This window comes from Zootoca vivipara, chromosome 6, assembly GCF_963506605.1.
Source record: "Zootoca vivipara chromosome 6, rZooViv1.1, whole genome shotgun sequence".
NCBI lineage: Eukaryota > Metazoa > Chordata > Lepidosauria > Squamata > Lacertidae > Zootoca > Zootoca vivipara.
The window spans coordinates 74,025,909-74,045,402 of NC_083281.1; the positions used below are offsets into that span (position 1 = coordinate 74,025,909).

At 49.0% G+C, this 19,494-nt stretch overlaps 1 protein-coding gene across 2 annotated transcripts in view; it reads right to left on the minus strand.

The window, feature by feature from the left end:
* The window catches only part of PLEKHG5 (pleckstrin homology and RhoGEF domain containing G5), a 98,438-nt gene that overhangs the window by 53,544 nt on the left and 25,400 nt on the right, over nucleotides 1-19,494 (minus strand). Inside the window, exon 2 of one of the 2 annotated variants that reach the window (XM_035117805.2) lies at nucleotides 14,797-14,879. In XM_035117805.2, the coding sequence (XP_034973696.2) occupies nucleotides 14,797-14,879 (83 nt within the window). Of the gene's footprint in view, nucleotides 1-1,438; nucleotides 1,733-14,796; nucleotides 14,880-19,494 lie in introns of those variants that run through there. The other variant, XM_035117807.2, reaches the window with a different exon arrangement.

Below are 19,494 nucleotides of genomic sequence, written 5' to 3' on the forward strand. Positions count from 1 at the left end.
CAACTGAAACTGGAGCAAAAGTAGGCTTTGTACCCTGCCTCCCGCCCCCCGCCCCCCAAGTGAAATTTACTGAACCTACATACACCTCAGCTGAGAGTTTCAGAGGGGCCCTCCTGGCACTTCTGTTTTCAAATTGTTCAAATTACAGCATTCGTTAAACCGGAGGTATCCCATTGCAGAAGAGAAAGGGAGACTGGGCTTTTGGTGGGGATTAATGGTTCTTACAGGGTGAGCTCCTCCCCCACCAAAGTCAGGCTGCAAATAATTGCCACAGGCCACGGAAATTCTGGAGATGTGTGGCTGTTTTTTGAATTTGCCGGACACAGTAGAACATATTCTTTTCTACTGTCCATTGTACAGCCAGCTACGCAAAAGCGTGCTACCCCCCTTTTTGGGTAGTCTAACATCACCAATGAAAATATCAGATTCTACCTGTCTGACATTAACCCGGAAGTGGCTGAATTTTTATATCTCTCAGAGTGGTGAATGGCACTATTTAGCGGGAAGGAACTCCAATGAAAATGCTGATTACGTATTTTTACACAGCTGCTTATTTGTATATATTTAAATTTTTTATATAAGATGGCCTATATTTGTATCGCCTAATAAAGGTTTGGCAATTATAATTTTGGAGACGACCCACACAATAAACCCCACTATTGCCTTAGGGAAATGGCACAATCCCAACAACCAAAGCCGACCAAAGTGGAGACCCGATCCAATGCTTTGGCTTCCACCAAGACCATAACTGTGCCCCTGGAAACCAAAGAAACTGCTCACTGGTTGGCCTGAATTTTACGCTTGATGGAGTGGGGAGGTGGGGGGCATCTGCTGCTCCTCTGTACAGGACCCACTCCCGTCCTGCCAGTCACTCCCAAGAGTCCAACCTGGTCTCCCTCCTCTACAAACACGGGCAGCACACCTGCCCAGCGGTTACCTTGACACCCAGCAGGGGCAGATCCCACCAGAGACGGACTCATGGCGTCCATTTCTCTGCTCTCCAGCCACAACTCAAGCGTCTTCCTTTTGGGTCTGGAAGATCTCCCAGCTTTCGAAAATCCAAAGCTCACCCCTCTCCAACCCACCACAGCCAAGAAGCCGAGAGAGAGGGGTGGTTGTTTCGCACTGCAGTCTAAACCGAGCTGGCTTTCCATCGCCTCTCAACACTCCGCTATTATCTCTGGTCCCGAAAACAACAATTAGCGTCTGGATCTACCCAACGCGCCCTGCTAACGCGCAGCCTTGGTAAGTTAAAACGCCTTCACGTTTCTAGTCCTGGTGGAAAAGGAGCCGCACGTCTGCCCAAGAGGCGCCAGGTCCCCGTCTGCAGCCAGCCAACCAATACATAAAAAAACACCATCGTGTGCCCCGTTTTGCGCCCCCTCCCCGAAATCCCCCCTTCTGTCCCTTCCTTTTGGATTCCGGTCCAGCCACTCACCAATTTGATGGCGCCCCTGGCGGGCAGCTCCTCGGGGGTCCCTCTACCGTCACCGGCGGCTTTCAAGTCCCCCAGCCGCTGTCTCATTGTGAGAGCCTCCAAAATGGGGCTGAGGGGGTGGGGGCTGTCTGCAGCCTCAGATACAGGAGGGGGCTCCGTCCAAAGTCCCAGCTGCCGCCGCTGCCTTCATGGCGCACAAAGCTGCTGCTGCTGCGCCTCTCGTCTCTCTCTCCCTCCTGCGGAAGAGCCAGACAGGCAGACCTGCCTGGAGGCTCCACCGAGACAAAGCCACGTTCAAGCACGACAGGAGGAGGAGGAGGAGGAGGAGGAGGAGGAGGAGGAGGAGGAGGAGGAGGAGGAGGAGGAGGAGGAGGAGGACTGGCGGGACCTACCATTCCCCTGCCGAGGAGAGTGTCTCCGGCTGGAGCGTACCATTCCTGTCCAGTCGCAGGCGCCAAGGCAGAAGCAGGCACCGGAGCGCACAGCGGAGAAAAAGAGGTTGTGCGCTCTTCCTCCTCTTGTTTCAAGAAGCAGGAGCCCGAAAAGTCCATCGGCCGGGGTGGGGGTCTCTGGACGAAACTCTTCGCTTGTTGACCCCCTCCAAACTTGGAGTGGGGGTGCCTCATTTATTTATTTCATAAAATTTATATGCAGCTTGACTGTAAAAGGAAAGCCGCCCCTCTCCAAGCGGTTAACAAGACGAAAAATAGCCTATTGTTAGTTAAAACCGTGAAAAGATTGAGACCTGAGGGTATAGGGCGGTATATAAATTCAATAAATAAAAAAGGTTGAAGACAACAACAGAAAACGAAACTGCCTTCTAAATATCTGGGTACGCTTGTCCAAACAAAAATGTTTTTAGAAAGCACATGCCTCCTGTCAAGAGGCAGGGAGTTCCAAAGTGTAGGTGCTGCCACACTAAAAGACTGTTTTTTTGCAAATGCAGAACGGATATTGTGTAGCACTTATAACAATGGGCTCATCCACACTTCCGTTTGTCCCAAGCCTTGAAAACACAGGTCAGAGCAGTTTTCTGATTGACTCATGCTTTCTAGACATGGGTCCAAGTGGTTTTTCCCTTGCCCAGCTCCTTTCCACCATGATTAGGATAGCTGAGATCTTGAGATTCCTGGATTGCAGGGGGTTGGACTCAATGACTCTTGGGGGTCCCTTCCAACTCTACAATTCTGATTTTACAATTCTAAGATTGTGCAAAAGTTTGGTGCACATCTGCAAGAAGATGAACAGGAAGGGAAGATTCAGACCCCTTTGTGCCCATTGGATTATTTCAACTGCAAGATATTGGGGGCAGGGCTCTGGCTCCCTTTTTTGCTCACATGGTTCTGCAAAGTGTCCAAATGCATAATTGGTACTTAATATTATTATTTCACCTTTTCTCCAGACTGGGCCTCAAAGCAACTTACACAAATTAAAACAGCACCGCTACAATACATACAAGCTAAAGACATAGAAAAGATAATCAATACAAAGTCATTCAACTCTAATAGTATTGAAACAATATAAATAAGAATTCTATTAAAATACAGATTAAAAAAAACCAGTCAGTTCCCATAAAAAGAATATATGCACCTGCTGGTGGAAGGACAACAAGGAGGGAGCCAGTCTGGCTTCTCCAGGAAAGGAGTTGCAGAGTCTGGGAGCAACCACTGAGAAGGCTCTCTCCTGTCTCCCTACCAAGTGTGGCTGTTAGGATGGCAGGAATGACATAAGGGCCTCCTTTGATGATCTCAGATCCCAAGCAGCTTTGCATGGGGGAATATGGTCTTTCATATATATAGAATATAGAATCATCAAGTTGGAAGGTCCCATGAGACTCACCCAGTCCACTCACCTGCAATGCATGAATAAGCAGCTGTCCCTTGCAGGGACTGAACTTGCAACCTCGGTGTTATCAGCACCACACTCTAACCAACTGAGCTATCCAGCTGATAAATAGATAGCCTGGGCCCAAGCTATACGTATAGGGCTTTATAGGTCAGCACCAGTGCTTTGAATTGTTGCCTGGAAGCAGCACCAGCAAGCAGCAACACATTTTCTTGGTGGGGTGGATGCATCTAAATCACAACCAAATTAGAATTTGGATGAAGCTTTCAGCTTCAAGAGCTGTTTTGAAAAGGCTTCACTACGCCTCCACCCCCACCCCCACCTGGCCCCTATGCTCCCTCTCCAGCCATCAAAGCCCTATGTCTGCCTGGCTAGCAGTTTCCTCGAACACAGGCTGCTTTTCATCCTGCGTGTATTTCCTCTTTCTGCAGTTCTGCGCCCCCTCACATACTTGGCCACTTGCAAGCAGGGCAGACGTGTGGCAGCCTGCACAGACAGCGTCATTCATGTCAAGGGAGATGGAAGCACGGAGCGGATGCCAAAAGACAGAAGCGCAAGAGTGCATGAGAACTCAGGATGAGGGTCCAACAGGCAAGGTGTCTGGAGCCCCTCGAAAGAAGACGTAGGGTGACACCAGAGAACCAGGAGCAAAACAATGAAGCCATTCCCCAAATTGTGCTGCCCAAAGATGAAAGTAATCTGATAAGGCAAGCCTATCTGCAAAGGAGGCTGCCCACTGCATCTCTGCATGAGGCCCTGCCTCCTTCCGGTCAGTTTCGGGGGGGGGGCGTAATTCTGCCACATCTAGACATCCGATGTGGCTGGTGCATCCAGTCACTCACAGTGCAAAGATACGGGGGGAAATTGCTCAGGCTTTAATGGAGGTTCCTTGTTGCATCCCTGCATGATGATGACCCTGCTCTGGGTCTGCATCCTGCTAATTATTAGTTACATCGAGATCAGTGGCTCATGCAAAAACCCTGAGGGCTGAGCTCTTCAAAGGGAGGGTCTTCACACTTCCTCTCTTATACAGTATGCTTTCTGGGACTAGCGAGGGTGACTTCATTTTAAATTCAGAAACAAAAATATACCTCAGCTGCCAGAAGTTCAGGAAGCCAAGCACTGAAAGGACAAAGTGCATTACAATATCATTCATACCTAAAAATAACAAGCAAGATGAACCAAAGCCTACCCTTCCTTCCTCCGTGTCACAGAATAAAGGAGGTTTTGAGATTTGGAATGTGTTACAGATATAGCTTGCTCCCACAGTCACCCTTTTCTCTCCTTTGTTCACTCAGTTTTCATGGAGAATCCAGATGGCACCATTTTCATGTCACTGCAGCCCAGTGGTTTTTTCAGACCTAATCTGTGCTTCCCCCGCTTTCCCACTCCAATAAAAGACCATGCACAACACCTGCTTATCCATTGCTGTTGATGTGTATTCGGGACTTGTGTGCCTTTTGTTAAAAGCTTTCTGCTTGCAAGTATTGCCTGCTGATCAATAGGGGATTGGAAAGGATTCCAAAAGGATCTCTTCAAACTGGAATGAACAATCACCAAGATGGCAAATACAGTGTAAGGAAATGTAAAATGAAGCACATTGAAGTAATAAAACAAAATGAACTCAATTCTTAATTCAAACAAATTGCCTTCCTCAGAAATACCTTAACAGCCCTGGGACTGTTTAAAGGACATGAGATTATCACGGGAGGGGGGGGTTAAAAATTGCACCTGACCCATATTTGGGTGGGGAAAATAGTTTGGTTTTTTTAAGCAAGGGAAATGCATTTACATGGGAATAAATTGAGAAGTTTACTCTCTAAACATATTTCGGTTGATGTAGATAGGGTGTAGCAGAAGGGGGAAGATGACAAAAATAAGAGAAAAGACGAAATTGTGTTTTGACCATGTTCGTTAAAAACGTTGAAACCGAATAAAATATAATTGAAAAAGCAATTTGGTTGATGCATTGAGCTTTGATCATCCATGAATAAAGGATTATACGTGCTTTACAATGAAGAATAAAGTTTATACTAGAGTAGATCATGTTATTAGACATGTCGGTAAGTCTCTTTTTGGCAAGTTCCACTACAGACTTGCACTCAGCTTATGTACCAGGACAAGTGATTTTGAATTAGCTTCATCGCTAATTTCGCACTTTCACATGGTGTCTGATTGCTGTTAGATAATTTCTTCGCAAAAGAAAAACAAGATATTAAAACTTCTCTCTCTCTTTTTTGAGGTTCATGATTTGGATTTCTAGGACTGTTTGTGACTAGTAGCCATTGACCCATTCTCCCTCCACTGTCAGAGACAGTATGCCTCTCAGTACCACCTGTTGGGAATCCTAAGTGGGAAGAGTTGCTACTGGAGCCTGCTTGTGAGCTTCCCATGGGGGGTATCTGGTTGGCTACTGTGAGAACAGGATGCTGAGCTAGATGCCCAATTGGCCTGGTCTAGCAGGGCTATTCTTATGTTGTTAAACATCATGCCAGATTCTCCCACAATTCCATGGGCCTTGTGATGCCTGAGCTGGCCAGCTCTAAGCAAACCCTGCCACCTGCTGGCAGACTGTGGAATAGATGTTATCAAAACCATCTCTATACACAACATAGGGCCCGATGAGGAAGGTCAACTTTTTCAGACCTGCTGGGAGGACAAAGGGGGGGAAAGAGCCATGGGAATGGCTCTTAATCTTGACAGCTGAGAAACAACTGTGCTAGACGTTAACAGACCGTCGAAAGTAAACGGGAGCCTAAACGTTATTTCACAGCAGACACCGATTTCCCCACTGCTTGTTAATTATCCTCTTCCAAGCAGCCTACAAAATTCAGAAGCAATAAAAACCACCACATAATAATTCATGATGACACAGCAACATAATACAGAGTAAGCTCCACAGAAAAGTCTTCTCAAAAACCATGCCAAACTCTGGTTTTTTAATTTTAAAAAAACCTCCTCTGCAAATAGAAGCATTTTCAAAGCATACTTAAAGGCATGGATAGCTGCATCAGGAGAGCACGAGACTCTTAATCTCAGGGTTGTGGGTTCGAGCCCCGTGTTGGGCAAAATATTCCTGCTTCGAAGGGGCTGGACTAGATGACCCTCACAGTCCCTTCCAACTCTACAATTCTATAGGGTGCAGGGGGAGTTGCTGGATTTTCCCCAGGGAGAGAGAATTCCATAGTCAGATCCTCATCGGAATCTGCACCTCATGCATCTATCTTGGCACAGAGTGAAGTTTGGGAGGCAGAGAGATGGAAGCAGCCTTCATCCCAGCCAAAATCTACTTGATGTCTGAGCACCTCCTGTAACCCTCCAACAAGTCCTTCCCCCCCTCTCCCCCCCCCCTCAGTTTCATACACACAGGCGCCAACAGAGAGGCCACAGACTGGGAGTAGGAACCTGTTGTTCCGGGCAGCTGTTGACCACAGAGGCTCTCTGCAGCTTCTTACATAACAGCTCAGAGAAAACTCTTAACCCTAACCCTTCCTGCTGGGAAGGGTGAACGAGGACGAGTCGATGGCCACAAAGGGGCTTTCTGGGATCTACAGAATAGCTTCTTTCCATGGTACTAGTGGCTTTTGCTTAATGGCTTTTGGTGGCTGGTGGCTATCAGCTGCTAAAAAAAACCAGAGCTGCACAAGTATTACCTGCTTTTATGGAGAGGTTGAAGGAAACCATAGACTCATAGGAAGTTGGAAGAGACCTCAAGGGCCAACTGGTTCAACCCCCTGCCATGTAGCTGATGACCATTGATATTGCAGGATGAGCACTTTTAGCCAGTTAATGTTCTTTCATCTTTCTGATGAATTTAAAATTTTGTAATCACGTGTATTTTTATAAACATGAGTTGCATTGAGACATAGTACGTGATGAACAAATGTAAATGATGATGATGATAGACTTTATTCAACTAAGTTTTACTCAAGAGTAGCTCCACTGAAAGCAATTGGACCTAAGTTAGACATGTGCATTGATTTTAGTGGGTCTACTCTAAACAGGACCAGCTTTGGCTACAACAACACATAACAACAGGAGGACAAATTCTGTCTGTTTGGTGTAAAACAAACTTTCCACATTACAACATTACAGCTTCTTTCAGGCCTTGCCTCCCAGGGTTCCACACTCGCGCACGACACAAATCCAGAGCATTTTAGCATGCACGTGATTTGGGGTGAGCCGTTTCACATCTGGGAGGTAAGCCTGAGATTTTGCAGCTGCCTGGTCAGACACAGCTGGTCTTGGGAGAAGGTGCTTAATGATTTTTTTAAAAAGAGTTCCACTACCTGCCTTCTCTCTCTCTCTCTCTCTCTCTCTCTCTCTCTCTCTCTCTCTCTCTTCACCACCACGCTCACCTTGTACAGTTGTAAATGAACAAATATTCCTCCAACAACTTCTACTATCCCTCGTCTCCTCTCGTTCACCCCACACTCTGAAATCTGTTGTGCTTCCTCCATCCAATCAGGCCTCAGCTTAAAGTTAGGAGAGCTAATTCACAGCTGTGCAAAAGTCCAGCAAGAGGACCCCAGACAAGAGAGGCATGGCAGTGGGGCTCTAAATATGAAGATTGCTGCTTCAAATCTCTCTTGCATTAATTTGCCTAATCCATTTTAAGAGGCCACCTGTGCTGTTCTCCCTAAGAACAATTTGTGGCGATGAATCCCATAAGTTAATTATGCCTTGGGCGAAGGCTGAGGTAGGGCAGCTTCTGGATACTGGCAGTCATAGGTCCAGGCACACCGAGTGATTCAAAAAACCAGGGGTCCTGGTAAAGAGGAGATGGTAAAGAGCAGTAACCCATCTGCGGAGTGAGGGGAGGCAAAGGCAGAAGGGGGAGAAGGAAGGGAAGCAGAGAGAGATGCAGGCAGAAGAAACAGGCTGGAATTGAACTGCAGCTTCTGCCTGAGTCTGTCCCTGGAAAGGGCACAGGGAGAAGCTACAGATCCATTCCAGCCTTTTTCTCCTGCCTGCATCTATCTGCCTCTGTCTCACTGCTTTGCCCCCATCCAAGGTCCCCTCGCCACCTTTTCCTCACACCCATTGAGCGACTTCTCATTGTCTAGGACAGGAAGATGAAGAAACCTTAATCTGTTTCAGTCCATTTAGGTTAGCTCATTATCTGGTTAAAGATAACGCTCATGAAAACTGACTGCATCTTTGTAAATGCCTCATTACAGCAAACACGTCGTATTTTGGGACTCGTTTTAAAAGTTTATATTCTTTAAGCAAAGTTTATTTTTGTTCAAAGATCAATGAATAAAAACAATGTCTTTTAGTGTAGGCATTCAATATATGATTGCCTTCTAAAACAAAAAGTTACCTGGGTACACTGCCTAACAAAATGTGCTGGCAGACAGTTTTTCTATAGGGATATCCACCACAAACTCACATGGATAGACACCCGCACGCCAATTCTAGTGTTTCAAGAGAAACAGCAAACCATCATCTCTCCATCCTCTTTCTCTGATCCACTCATCATTTGATCCTTTATTTGAAAAAATGTACAATTCAAGACGGTTGACAGCCACACAATAAAAATGAGTTTAAAAAACATGACTAAATGTAGCTTTTAAATGATACAATGAAACACCCAAGGCGGACCCCTGAAAATATATACATTCATCCCGTCGGAACAGCTTGCTGAAAGAAGAATGTTTTCCATTGTTTCTGGAAAACTCGTAGAGTGGGCATTTGTCCTATCTCACCAGGGAAACTAGACTCAGGACTGATCCCACCCTGGGATAGGTTTGTATAATCAGTTTCCTCCAAAAACACCTGCAACTGCACTGCCAACAAACCTTCTTGAGTCCCTGTCCCAAAAGGGAGAATTTCAGCAACGGGGTGGTAGTTGTTTAATACCAGGGTTGGGTTTCGTCAGGAATGACCACATTATCACCTCCTTCCAAGTGGCAGGCACCACCTGCAAAGATGCGCTCAACACACCCTGGAGATCGAAGGGTTGAGAGGGCACCTGGTTGGGTCCAAAGTGGCCCGTTCAGGCCACAAAGACCAGTCCCACAAAACAAGGCTTGATGGAACATTGCAAACCTTACTCGGAGCCACATCAGCCATGGCATCAAGCAGGCTACATGGGTGGGGAACCTTGTCCTCGAACCGTTTGCCAAGCAAATCACAGTGGATCTCCAAGAGGTTGCAGGCTCCGTCCACTGGTGTAGATGTCAGGAGGGCTCAGGCCACCACTAGCCTGGGCAATTACTCAAGGAAGCAGTGGAGGCAACAAAGGAGGCCCTCTGTGCTGGTTTCCCCAGCTAGCCTGAACTCACGTCCAGTCGGGGCTTTCAACACCTACACTCGAGCTATTGTCCAGTCTGTTTCATAGCTACCCAGTATCCCAGGGGCCAAATATGCTCTGGAGAGGGCTCTCAGGAGCAACTATATTCATTCATAGTTTGATACATCCATTATACAATTATCTTATATTCTGAACTTTCCCCACACATCCCTTCATGGGTTCTTGTTTAGTCCTTGTTGACCTGCATTTCCTTAATTACCACCCCTCTTCTGGTTGTTTTTAACTGCTGCTCACATGTCTAACCCTACTTGGAAATTTATCTGGTTATTGTATATCTTTAAATATTATCCAAAGTGTTCCCACGCCTCTCTTATATCTGCCTCATCCTGATTCCTTATCTTTGCAGTCAGCATTGCTAATTCCGCATATTCTGCCAACTTATTCTGCCACTCTTCTTCTGTAGGACTACTTTTGTCCTTCCACCTTGGAGCATAAATTCTTCTGGTTGCTGCCGTTGCGTATAGAAAGAGCACCAAGTACTTTCTTAGGTATTTCGTCCTGTATAATAGGAGCAGTTGTTTACATGGCCCTCAGCATCTCTCAGTTCCACAAGAAGACTAAGGCCTCAGTTGGGCCTAATGTAGAAGCAACCCTGAAGTCCTCTAATTGAAGGTTGCATTTTTAACTGACATTTTAAAATTATTTTTAAGCCGCTTTAAAGCCATCTCACTTGGAGGAACCCAAAGGAAAAGCTGAATAGCAGCAAGATGGAGGGACGACCCAAGCTTGTGAATGTTCCCTGCCACACTCCAGGTGTTAGTACATTCATCTTAATACTGCTATGGTAAGTAAATTATCACCAGCTTGTTAGTGTAAAAAGTGCACCTATTTAGCATATATTTGGTCATCAGCGACTCCAATTTTTGCATCTCATGACCATTCAGCACCCATATTTTCCTTTAACTACATGCCAAAGAAGCAACCAATGAAATAGGCTTAGGGTCCGCAATACTTTATGTCATCATAAATTTGTTAGTCTTTTAAATAGCTTCTAAAGAGTTTTCCCAAACAGATTATTCTGCTCCAAGGAATTGGAGGTGGAGGGGGGGGTGTTGTTGACAATGACGTCACATGTATTAGCCAATAGGCTCCTACTGCTGCCGTAAAAACTAGATGTTGAAATCGGTACTCACTTCCCTTTTCAAGAAAAGGAATGGGCGTTTTTCCAGGTTCAATTTTAACCAACCTGAAACGGAAGTTTGTTCAAAGACTTGGTAGTAGCAGAGGCAAGGGTGGTGGCGGGGGGAGGGGGGAGGATGGACACCACATATTCAACCTCAGGGACTGAACGAAGTCCATGGAGCATCCCCCTTTGTGGATAATCCTCAAGACACACACACACACCCAGAAAATAAACTCATCTCAATAGCAAAAAAAAAAATGCTCCCCATAGCAGCAAAACATCCAAAGAGATAATGAAGGTTTAGGAAATGGGGGGGGGGGGTCCAGGAATATGGGTTGACTACTATTAGCAAGCACTTACCTTCACTTCAAGATAGCCCCAGAGATAAACCCAGGTGGCATTAGGGGGGGACGGGACCCCAAAGGGATTTCTTTTTCCTGCCCAGACTTCAGTCCCAAAGAAAAGTAAGGGAAGCTATCCCAGAAGAGAGAGAATGAGTAACCAAGCCAGCTACTCTACAGATGGGGGAAGAGGGGAATGAGAGGCTCTAAATCCATCACAGCTTTACATTAACAAGCAATTAGGCTAAGAGGACAAGGCAGAGAGCGGGAGATTCTGCAGGGCTAGTTTGCACGCAGACACACAAATTATAACCTGGGAGTGGAAGCAGGGGCGGCCCATCTGTGCTTTTGGCAACAGCACAGCCCAAGCTGGACCCTAAGGCTGGCTTAGTGAGTGAGGGGTTTGGTGTTCAGCTAGTTCACACATTCCAGAAAGGCAGACTCAGATTAGGCCCAACAGGGCTCTGCAACCTAATATGTGATGTCAAAACAACACTCAGGTGCTTCAAGAAAGCTGCCTGCTTTTTCTTCTTTTTTTCAGATCACATCTATTTTTATGCATTTATATGCCCATCCTCAAGCCTTACTTTACACACACACACACACAAACCAGTTGCAGAACTGTCCCAGAGATAGGTAGAAGGCATATTGATGGCGTCACAGGTGCTAGCCAATTGGTCCTGTCCACTTCTAGCTTCCTCCTGCCCCCAGTCCAAACCAAGCTGCAGAACAACAGTGGTGCCATTTCCCACCCACCCCCTCCAGAGCTCAAGTCAGAAGACCAAAAAAAAAAAAAGCAAAGCCTCAGTTGAATTAAAGGATGGCCCCAGAACCGATTCTTCCCCACCCTGCCCATCTGAAGAAAAACCCACGAGATTTTTCTTCACCTTAATTGTCAGGTTGGACTGAAGTGGCATGATAGAAGTTTATAGAATTATGCACAGCACGGAGGAAACCGCTAGAGAAAAGTTATTTCTCCCTCTCTAATAACACCGGAACTCGAACTTATTCATGCAGCACAAAGTTAAACTACGAAACTCACTCCCGCAGGAGGCAGTGATGGCTTTGAAAGAAGATTAGACAAATTCACAGAGGAGAAGGCCATTGGTGGCTACTAGCCAGGATGGCTATGCTCTGCCTCCACGGTCAAAGGCAGTGATGCTTCTGTATGCCAGTTGCTGGAAAACTTGGGGGGGGGGAGGGAGAGCACCTGCAGGTTTCCCGCAGGCATCTGATTGGCTCCTGCAAGAACACGATGCTGGGATAGATGCCCTGATCCAACAGGCTTTCTTCTTATGTTCTTAATTTATTTTAGTGGTGCTAGTCAGCCTGCCTACTTCCCTCCCTCCCTCCCTCCCTCCCCACCTGTTCAACCTGCAACCTTGTAAACAAGCTGAGGCTGCCTTGCACCCCACAGTCTCAAGGAAACTGACCCTTCCTCCTCCAACTCCTCACACACAGATCATGTTGCTGGGCTCCTTTCCTACTCCTGAGCAACAGAGAACAGGGGGAGCAGCTCCAGCTAATCCTTGTGAATTGAAAGCAAAGCGGAGGAGGGAGAACAGCTGTCCTCTCTCTCTCTCTCTCTCTCTCTCTCTCTCTCTCTCTCTCTCTCTCCAATCTTCTTGTTGGAATGGCAACGCACTGATCCTTTAGTGGGGGGGGGGGGAGAGCTGAGCATTTCTCCAGCTGCTGAGGCTTTTTGAGGCTGCCACTCTGTCTGGAAAAGTCTTTGCGGTTTGTTAGCAGGGAGGGGAAAGGCGGTGAGGTAAGGGGGAGATCCGAGGAAGGGCGGAGAGGCAGAAAGAGCAGAGGGGAAGGGAAGGACAGAGCCAAACATCGGGCCCGAATGGCTCCATCTCCTCCCTGCTGGCATCTTTTCGTGATGGCCTGCGCAAGCCGTACCATCAGCCACACCCATGAAGGGGCACAAAGGAACTTGGGGTACCCACATTCAGTTCTAAAACCCAGCTGGGAAAAAGCAGCCGGGTTCTTATTTTCTTTACCCCTTACCCTTCTCTCTCTCACACACACACGTGTTAAATATTCTGGTTAGTCCCTATGGTAGGTATTAAGCTTCTTTTAAAAAAAATCAATAAAGCGTGCACGTTTAGGATAAATTCACACATGTAACAATAAGCAGCTCCCGCCACTTTTTTGGGACTCGCGTCGTTTTTAGTTCTCGAAAACTTTTCAGATGGGCTGGCAGCCAATTAAAGAAGAGTGTGATATACCCGCTCCATCCTCCCCCAGTCCGGACATCAATGTGTTGAATGATGCCAGCACCAGACAGTGATGATGTGGAGCAGACTGGGTGGCCTGGAGTGGCAGGCGGGGAGCACTCAATATATTGGCACCATGCGGCAGATATAGGGACGGAAGGTGGGCGAGAGGGGAATCTTGATGCTGGGCTGCCACTTGGGGTCTCATCCACTTACTCCGGTTACCGCGTGTAATGATAGAGCTTGCAATTTGTTGGCATGCCTTTACTGTTAAGGGCTTGGCAGTTTAAGGACTTGCCCTGGAGTCACATGACCTCGGCAGTTCCTTAGGTCTTGAGTTTCAGTTCTAGCAGACCCTCTGAGTGTCCCTATTTTCCAGGGACGCCCGATTTAGAGAAGCCGTTCCAGTTTCTGATTTGATCCCGGAATATTCTACTTTTCCTTAGGATGTCCCTATTTTCATTGGAGAAATGTTGGAGGGTATGGTCTTAGAGCATGGGTAGGTAAACTAAGGCCCGGGGGCCGGATCCGGCACAATCGCCTTCTAAATCTGGCCTGCGTGTTTTTACATGAGTAGAATGTGTGCTTTTATTTAAAATGCATCTCTAGGTTATTTGTGGGGCATAGGAATTCGTTCATTTTTTCTCTCCAAAATATAGGTCTGAGGGACAGTGGACTGGCCCCCTGCTGAAAAAGTTTGCTGACCCCTGTCTTAGAGGCTCCTCAGAATAAAGCTTCTTTTATAAAAATGACTCCTCATTGCAGGTGCTTGTTACACAGTGGATTAGAGGCTCGCTGTGTCTGGATCCCTATGGCCCTGTCTGCACTATGCCTTGAAAGCAGCATCATACCACTTTAAACAGTCATGGTTTCCCCTAAAGAATTCTGGGAACTGAAGTTTGTTGGGGATGCTGAGAGCTGTTAGGAGGCCCTTTATTTCACTCCCAGAACACCCTGTGAAGGGGAACTGATTGTTAAACCACTCTGGAAATTGCACCTCTGTTGTGGGGGAAAGAGGTCTCCTAACAACTCTCAACAACATTAACAAACAAACTACAGCTCCTGGGATTCTTTGAGGGAAGCCACGACTGTTTACAAAGTTGTATAGCATACCTTCCAACATGTTGACTCCAGAAATTGGGGTGTGCATCTTCCTGGCCCTGCTCACATGACCTGCATGAGATCACAGAGCCCAAAAACGTGTGTCTGGGGTGTGTGCAGCACCCCAAAAATGGGATGTCCCGATTTAACGGGGGCAGTTGACAGGAATGGCAAAGCACCGCTTATTGTGCAGATGGAGCCTGTCGCAGCCTAATGCCAACAACTGATTCTGTTTTTGTGACCTCATCCTCCTTGGCTTGGTTAACTGAGCCCCACAGCCTTTGGATTTCTCAGATCAAGGCACTTGGGAGGAAACGGTGGCCTTTGTGGCAACTTCCTCAAGATCTAAGAATATCCCCTTTCCCAGAAGCCCCCTGAATCCAAACACATGCAAAATCATAATACAGTACCTTTGCGGCTCGCCGCTTCTCCACGCAGTTGGGATTTTGGCAGTACAATACTTTATCCTTCTCCTCCGTCACGGTCCGCTCATCTGGAAGAGAAAGCGTTCAAAAGTTTGCTTTAAAAAGAAGAAGAAGAAGAAAAGGAGGCAGCAGGTCAGGAGCAAACAGCTTCACAGCGCCTAGCTTGCAAAACTTCAGATCGATAGCCAGCTTGTGGTCCTAATGGGGGACCTGCTGGACTCAGTGGCCAATTTTTTTAAAAAAAGGAGTGGTTTGTAGGCAAAGGAAAGGCTTAGTGATCACAGGAGCAGATCGGGACTCAAGCAACTCAAGCACAGGCCCACGACACACATTTTGCATCTGCTATAGATGCAAAATTTAGGTTCTGAGCAAATGAAGAGGGTGGGTGGATGGTCACTGTCATTGCACTTTGCTTAAAAGTAAACAGGAACCCTCTAGCAGCACCCTTGCGGAGAGGAGAGCAAGGAGTCTTGACTTTTTTATTTTTAAAAAAATGTGCCTGCGTCTAATCTTGCCTCTTTCTAAAATTTATTTCTTGCAGTGTGTTCCTCTTTCTGTAAATCTACCAAAGGATAATGTTATGTACTGAGCTGAATCCTAGAACAATAGGATTCAGAATCAGCGGGAGCTACCCAATCCAACTCCAGGTGGAAGTGAATCCTCAACCTGATTGGCCTGCTGGAGCAGCCAATCAGGCGGCTGGCAGAAGTGAATCTGCTACCTGATTGGCCTGTAGGAGCAGCCAATCAGGCTGCAGGCAGAAGTCAATCCACAATATAATTGGCCCACAGGTGTAGCCCTGAAGTAGCCAATCACGCAAGGCCCATTGTGTAAATAATGTATATAAGCAGATGGTTTGGGGAAAAGAGCCATTCGTCTTCTCTTCTCCTCCTTGATGACTATGAGCTGAATAAAGAGCATGAAATTCACTCTTGACTCCGAGTATATTTCACTGGCGACGAAGGTGGGATCCTGCTGAGCTGACCGCCACCACGCACTGCACCGCAGCACCGCCACCTGCGGCACCGCTGCATCGCACCGTGCATCCAGGCTTCAGCTCCAGGACCCAAGGAACCCAGAATGGCAACCGACAGCAGCTTCTCGCCATTCAAACCAGCATCAGGAGACTGGGAAGGGTACGCCGCCCGTTTCAACTTCCTCCTGCAAGCGAAAGAAGTCACCAACGATGCCATGAAGAGGGCAACATTCTTCAGCGTCTGTGGAGAGGAGACGTTTGAAATCGCCCGGGCTCTCCTTGCACCTAGAGATGTCGCTACCGTCTCTTACAAAACAATAATGGAACGGCTGAAGGAGCACTTCTCACCACAGCCCTCGGTGGTAGCTTGCCGAAATGCCTTCTACGCAAAGCGGCAAGCCCCGGGGGAAACCATAACTGGGTTTGTGACCTCCCTCCGCCAAGCCGCCCGGTTATGCAACTTCTCAGAATTGGAGAACATGCTTCGTGACCGCCTCGTCGGTGGCCTGAGGGACGAGATGTTGCAACGACGCCTCTACGCCAAAAAAGACCTCACGTTCCAGATTGCTCTGGAGGAAGCCCTGGCAACCGAAGCCGCCGAGAGGTCAACGCAAGAGGCACGACCGGCCCCGCCATCCCAACCGAGCGTCTACCACGAAGACCTCACCGACGAATCCGAATCTGACAGGGAGGAAGTACACCGAGTACAGCGGCGCACTCAAGCAGCACACACACCACAGCAGCCTCGACGAGAAGGAGGGAACTGTGCAAGCTGCGGGGAGAACCACGAGAGGAGGACCTGTCGTTTCCGCAACGCAGAGTGCAGGCAGTGCAGAAAATTGGGACACATCGCCCGGGTGTGTCGGGCTCGACTCACCCGTCGACAAGCATCAGATGACCGACCCAGGAGCCCCAGGTCACACGGCACCATGCACCAAGGCAACTCGACGGAGATCACGGACTACCAGGTATTCCAGTTGCCCCATCCCAGCACAGAGAAAATTTATATAGAGGTACAGATAGAGGGAGCCCCATGCCGCATGGAGCTGGACACGGGTTCAACTCTATCCATAATCTCGGCCCGAACATTAAGGGAACTGTGCCCTAATGGGGGTCCCAAACTAAGGCCGGCCCCATTCACCCTCCGGGACTTCCAGAAACGTAAGGTCCCTACTATGGGGGTGGGGACCTTCAGGGTGCAATATCGAGGGCGAAGGCAACAATTGGACTTGCTGGTAGTTAAGGGCCCCTACGTTAGCTTACTGGGACTGGCATGGTTTGGACCTCTGGGGCTAGCCGTTACCGGGGTGAACCGCACTAGCTTACAAGTGGACGTGGACGCCATATGCAAAGAGTTTCCAGGGGTTTTCGATGGGGCATTGGGACGATATACAGGACCCCCCATTGCCCTACAGCTAGACCCCGCTGTACGACCCATCAGGCACAAGGCCCGCCGGGTCCCGTTCGCCCTGAAACCCCGCATAGACGAGGAATTGGACCGGCTCGTGGAGCAAGGAGTGCTGGAGCCGGTGCCCAACGCCCCCTGGGAAACTCCAATTGTCACACCCGTCAAGCCTAACGGTTCGGTCCGCATCTGTGCAGACTACAAATGCACCATAAACAAGGCTCTCACGGCCCATGCATACCCAGTGCCAGTGGTCAGCCATGTCCTCGCCACCCTGGCTGGGTCAAAAATCTTTGGCAAACTGGACTTGGCCCAAGCGTATCAACAGTTGCCTGTGGACGAAGCCACAGCAGAGGCTCAGACGATTGTGACGCACAGAGGGGCATTCAGAGTTAAGCGGCTGCAATTTGGCGTTAGCGTGGCACCAGGCATATTCCAGAATCTAATGGACTCTCTCCTTAAAAGGATTCCTGGCGTCACCCCCTTCTTCGATGATGTACTGATCGCCGGGCCCACACCAGAGGAATTTGAGGACCGCCTCCGCTCCGTCCTGCACCGTTTCCAGACGGCGGGCCTCAAGGTGAAGCGGGAAAAGTGTTTACTGGGAGTGCCGCAGGTGGACTTTCTGGGATTTAAGGTGGACGCAGAAGGGGTCCATCCAACCGGTGACAAGATACGGGCCATTTGTGAGGCCCCAGCGCCCAAGAGCAAGCCCGAACTTCAGTCATTCTTGGGACTATTGAACTTTTACCATGCCTTCCTTCCCCATAAGGCAGCGGTAGCGGAGCCCCTACACAGACTCCTAGATAAAAGGGCCCCTTGGGTGTGGGGCCAGCGACAAAGGGCCGCATTCCAGGCAGTCAAGGACTTGCTCGTCTCGAACTCGGTCTTAGCACACTTCGACGAGAGGCTGCCAGTGGTGCTGGCATGCGACGCCTCTCCCTATGGCATCGGCGCTGTCCTGGGACACCAACTCCCGGATGGAAGAGAGGTGCCGGTGGCATACTTCTCCCAGACGCTTGCTGCAGCCGAACGAAACTACTCACAGATTGACAAGGAGGGTCTGGCAATCGTGAAGGGCGTAAAAAAATTCCATGATTTCTTGTACGGGCGGCCCTTTACCATAGTGACTGACCACAAGCCGTTGCTTGGCCTGTTTGCCCCTGAGAAGCAGACCCCCCAAGTGTTGTCTCCACGTGTCCTCAGGTGGTCAATTTTCCTTGCCGGCTACCAGTATGCACTAATCCACCGCCCTGGGAAGGCGATGGGCCACGCAGACGCCCTCAGCAGGCTACCACTACCAGAAACAGGCCCCGACCCAGCGCCTGCGCAAGAGGTTATGACCCTGGAGCTGCTTCCCGACCGACCCATTCAGGCACAAGAAGTTGCGCACCATTCCACAAAAGATAGGGTCATCTCCCGGGTCCTGGACTGGGTGTGGCGAGGATGGCCCAGCAGCAGCCCCGGGCCAGAATTCGCTGGCTACACAAACCGCAAACATGAACTGTCGGCCCACAAGGGGTGCCTGTTATGGGGAAGCAGGGTTGTTGTTCCCCAGCCCCTCCGCAAAAGGGTCCTCACAGCCCTACACGAGACACACCCAGGGGTAGTGAGGATGAAGGCCCTTGCCAGGAGTTATGTGTGGTGGCCGGGGATTGACAGAGAGATAGAGGCCTGGGTCCAACACTGCCAGACCTGCCAAGAATCCCGCCCGGATCCCCCAAGGGCCCCAGTCCAGCCCTGGGAGTCCGCCCGACATCCATGGTCACGCTTGCACGTGGACTTCGCTGGCCCCTTCCAGGGAAAAACATTCTTCATAGTGGTGGATTCCTACACCAAATGGCTGGAGGTCGCACTGGTACCATCCACTTCTACGGCGGCAGCCATCCGGGTACTACGTAAGCTGTTTGCGACCCACGGGCTCCCTGACACCCTCGTCTCGGACAATGGAACCGCATTCACGTCAGAGGAGTTCCAGACCTTCACAGCACAGAACGCCATCCGCCACATCCGCTCAGCACCATTCCACCCTGCCACCAATGGCCAAGCGGAGCGCATGGTGCGGACCACCAAGGACAGCCTCCGCCGCATGACACAAGGGGACTGGGAATACCGCCTTGCCGCATTTCTTCTAGCACAGCACAGCACCCCAAGCACAACGACGGGCCGGAGCCCAGCTGAATTACTAATGGGCCGGCGCCTTGCAACTAGACTGGACCGACTTCACCCCGACAGAGCTCAGGATGAGGTAGTGGTGGGGAAAGGCAGGAACCCCCGGACATTTGTGGCCCAGGACCCAGTG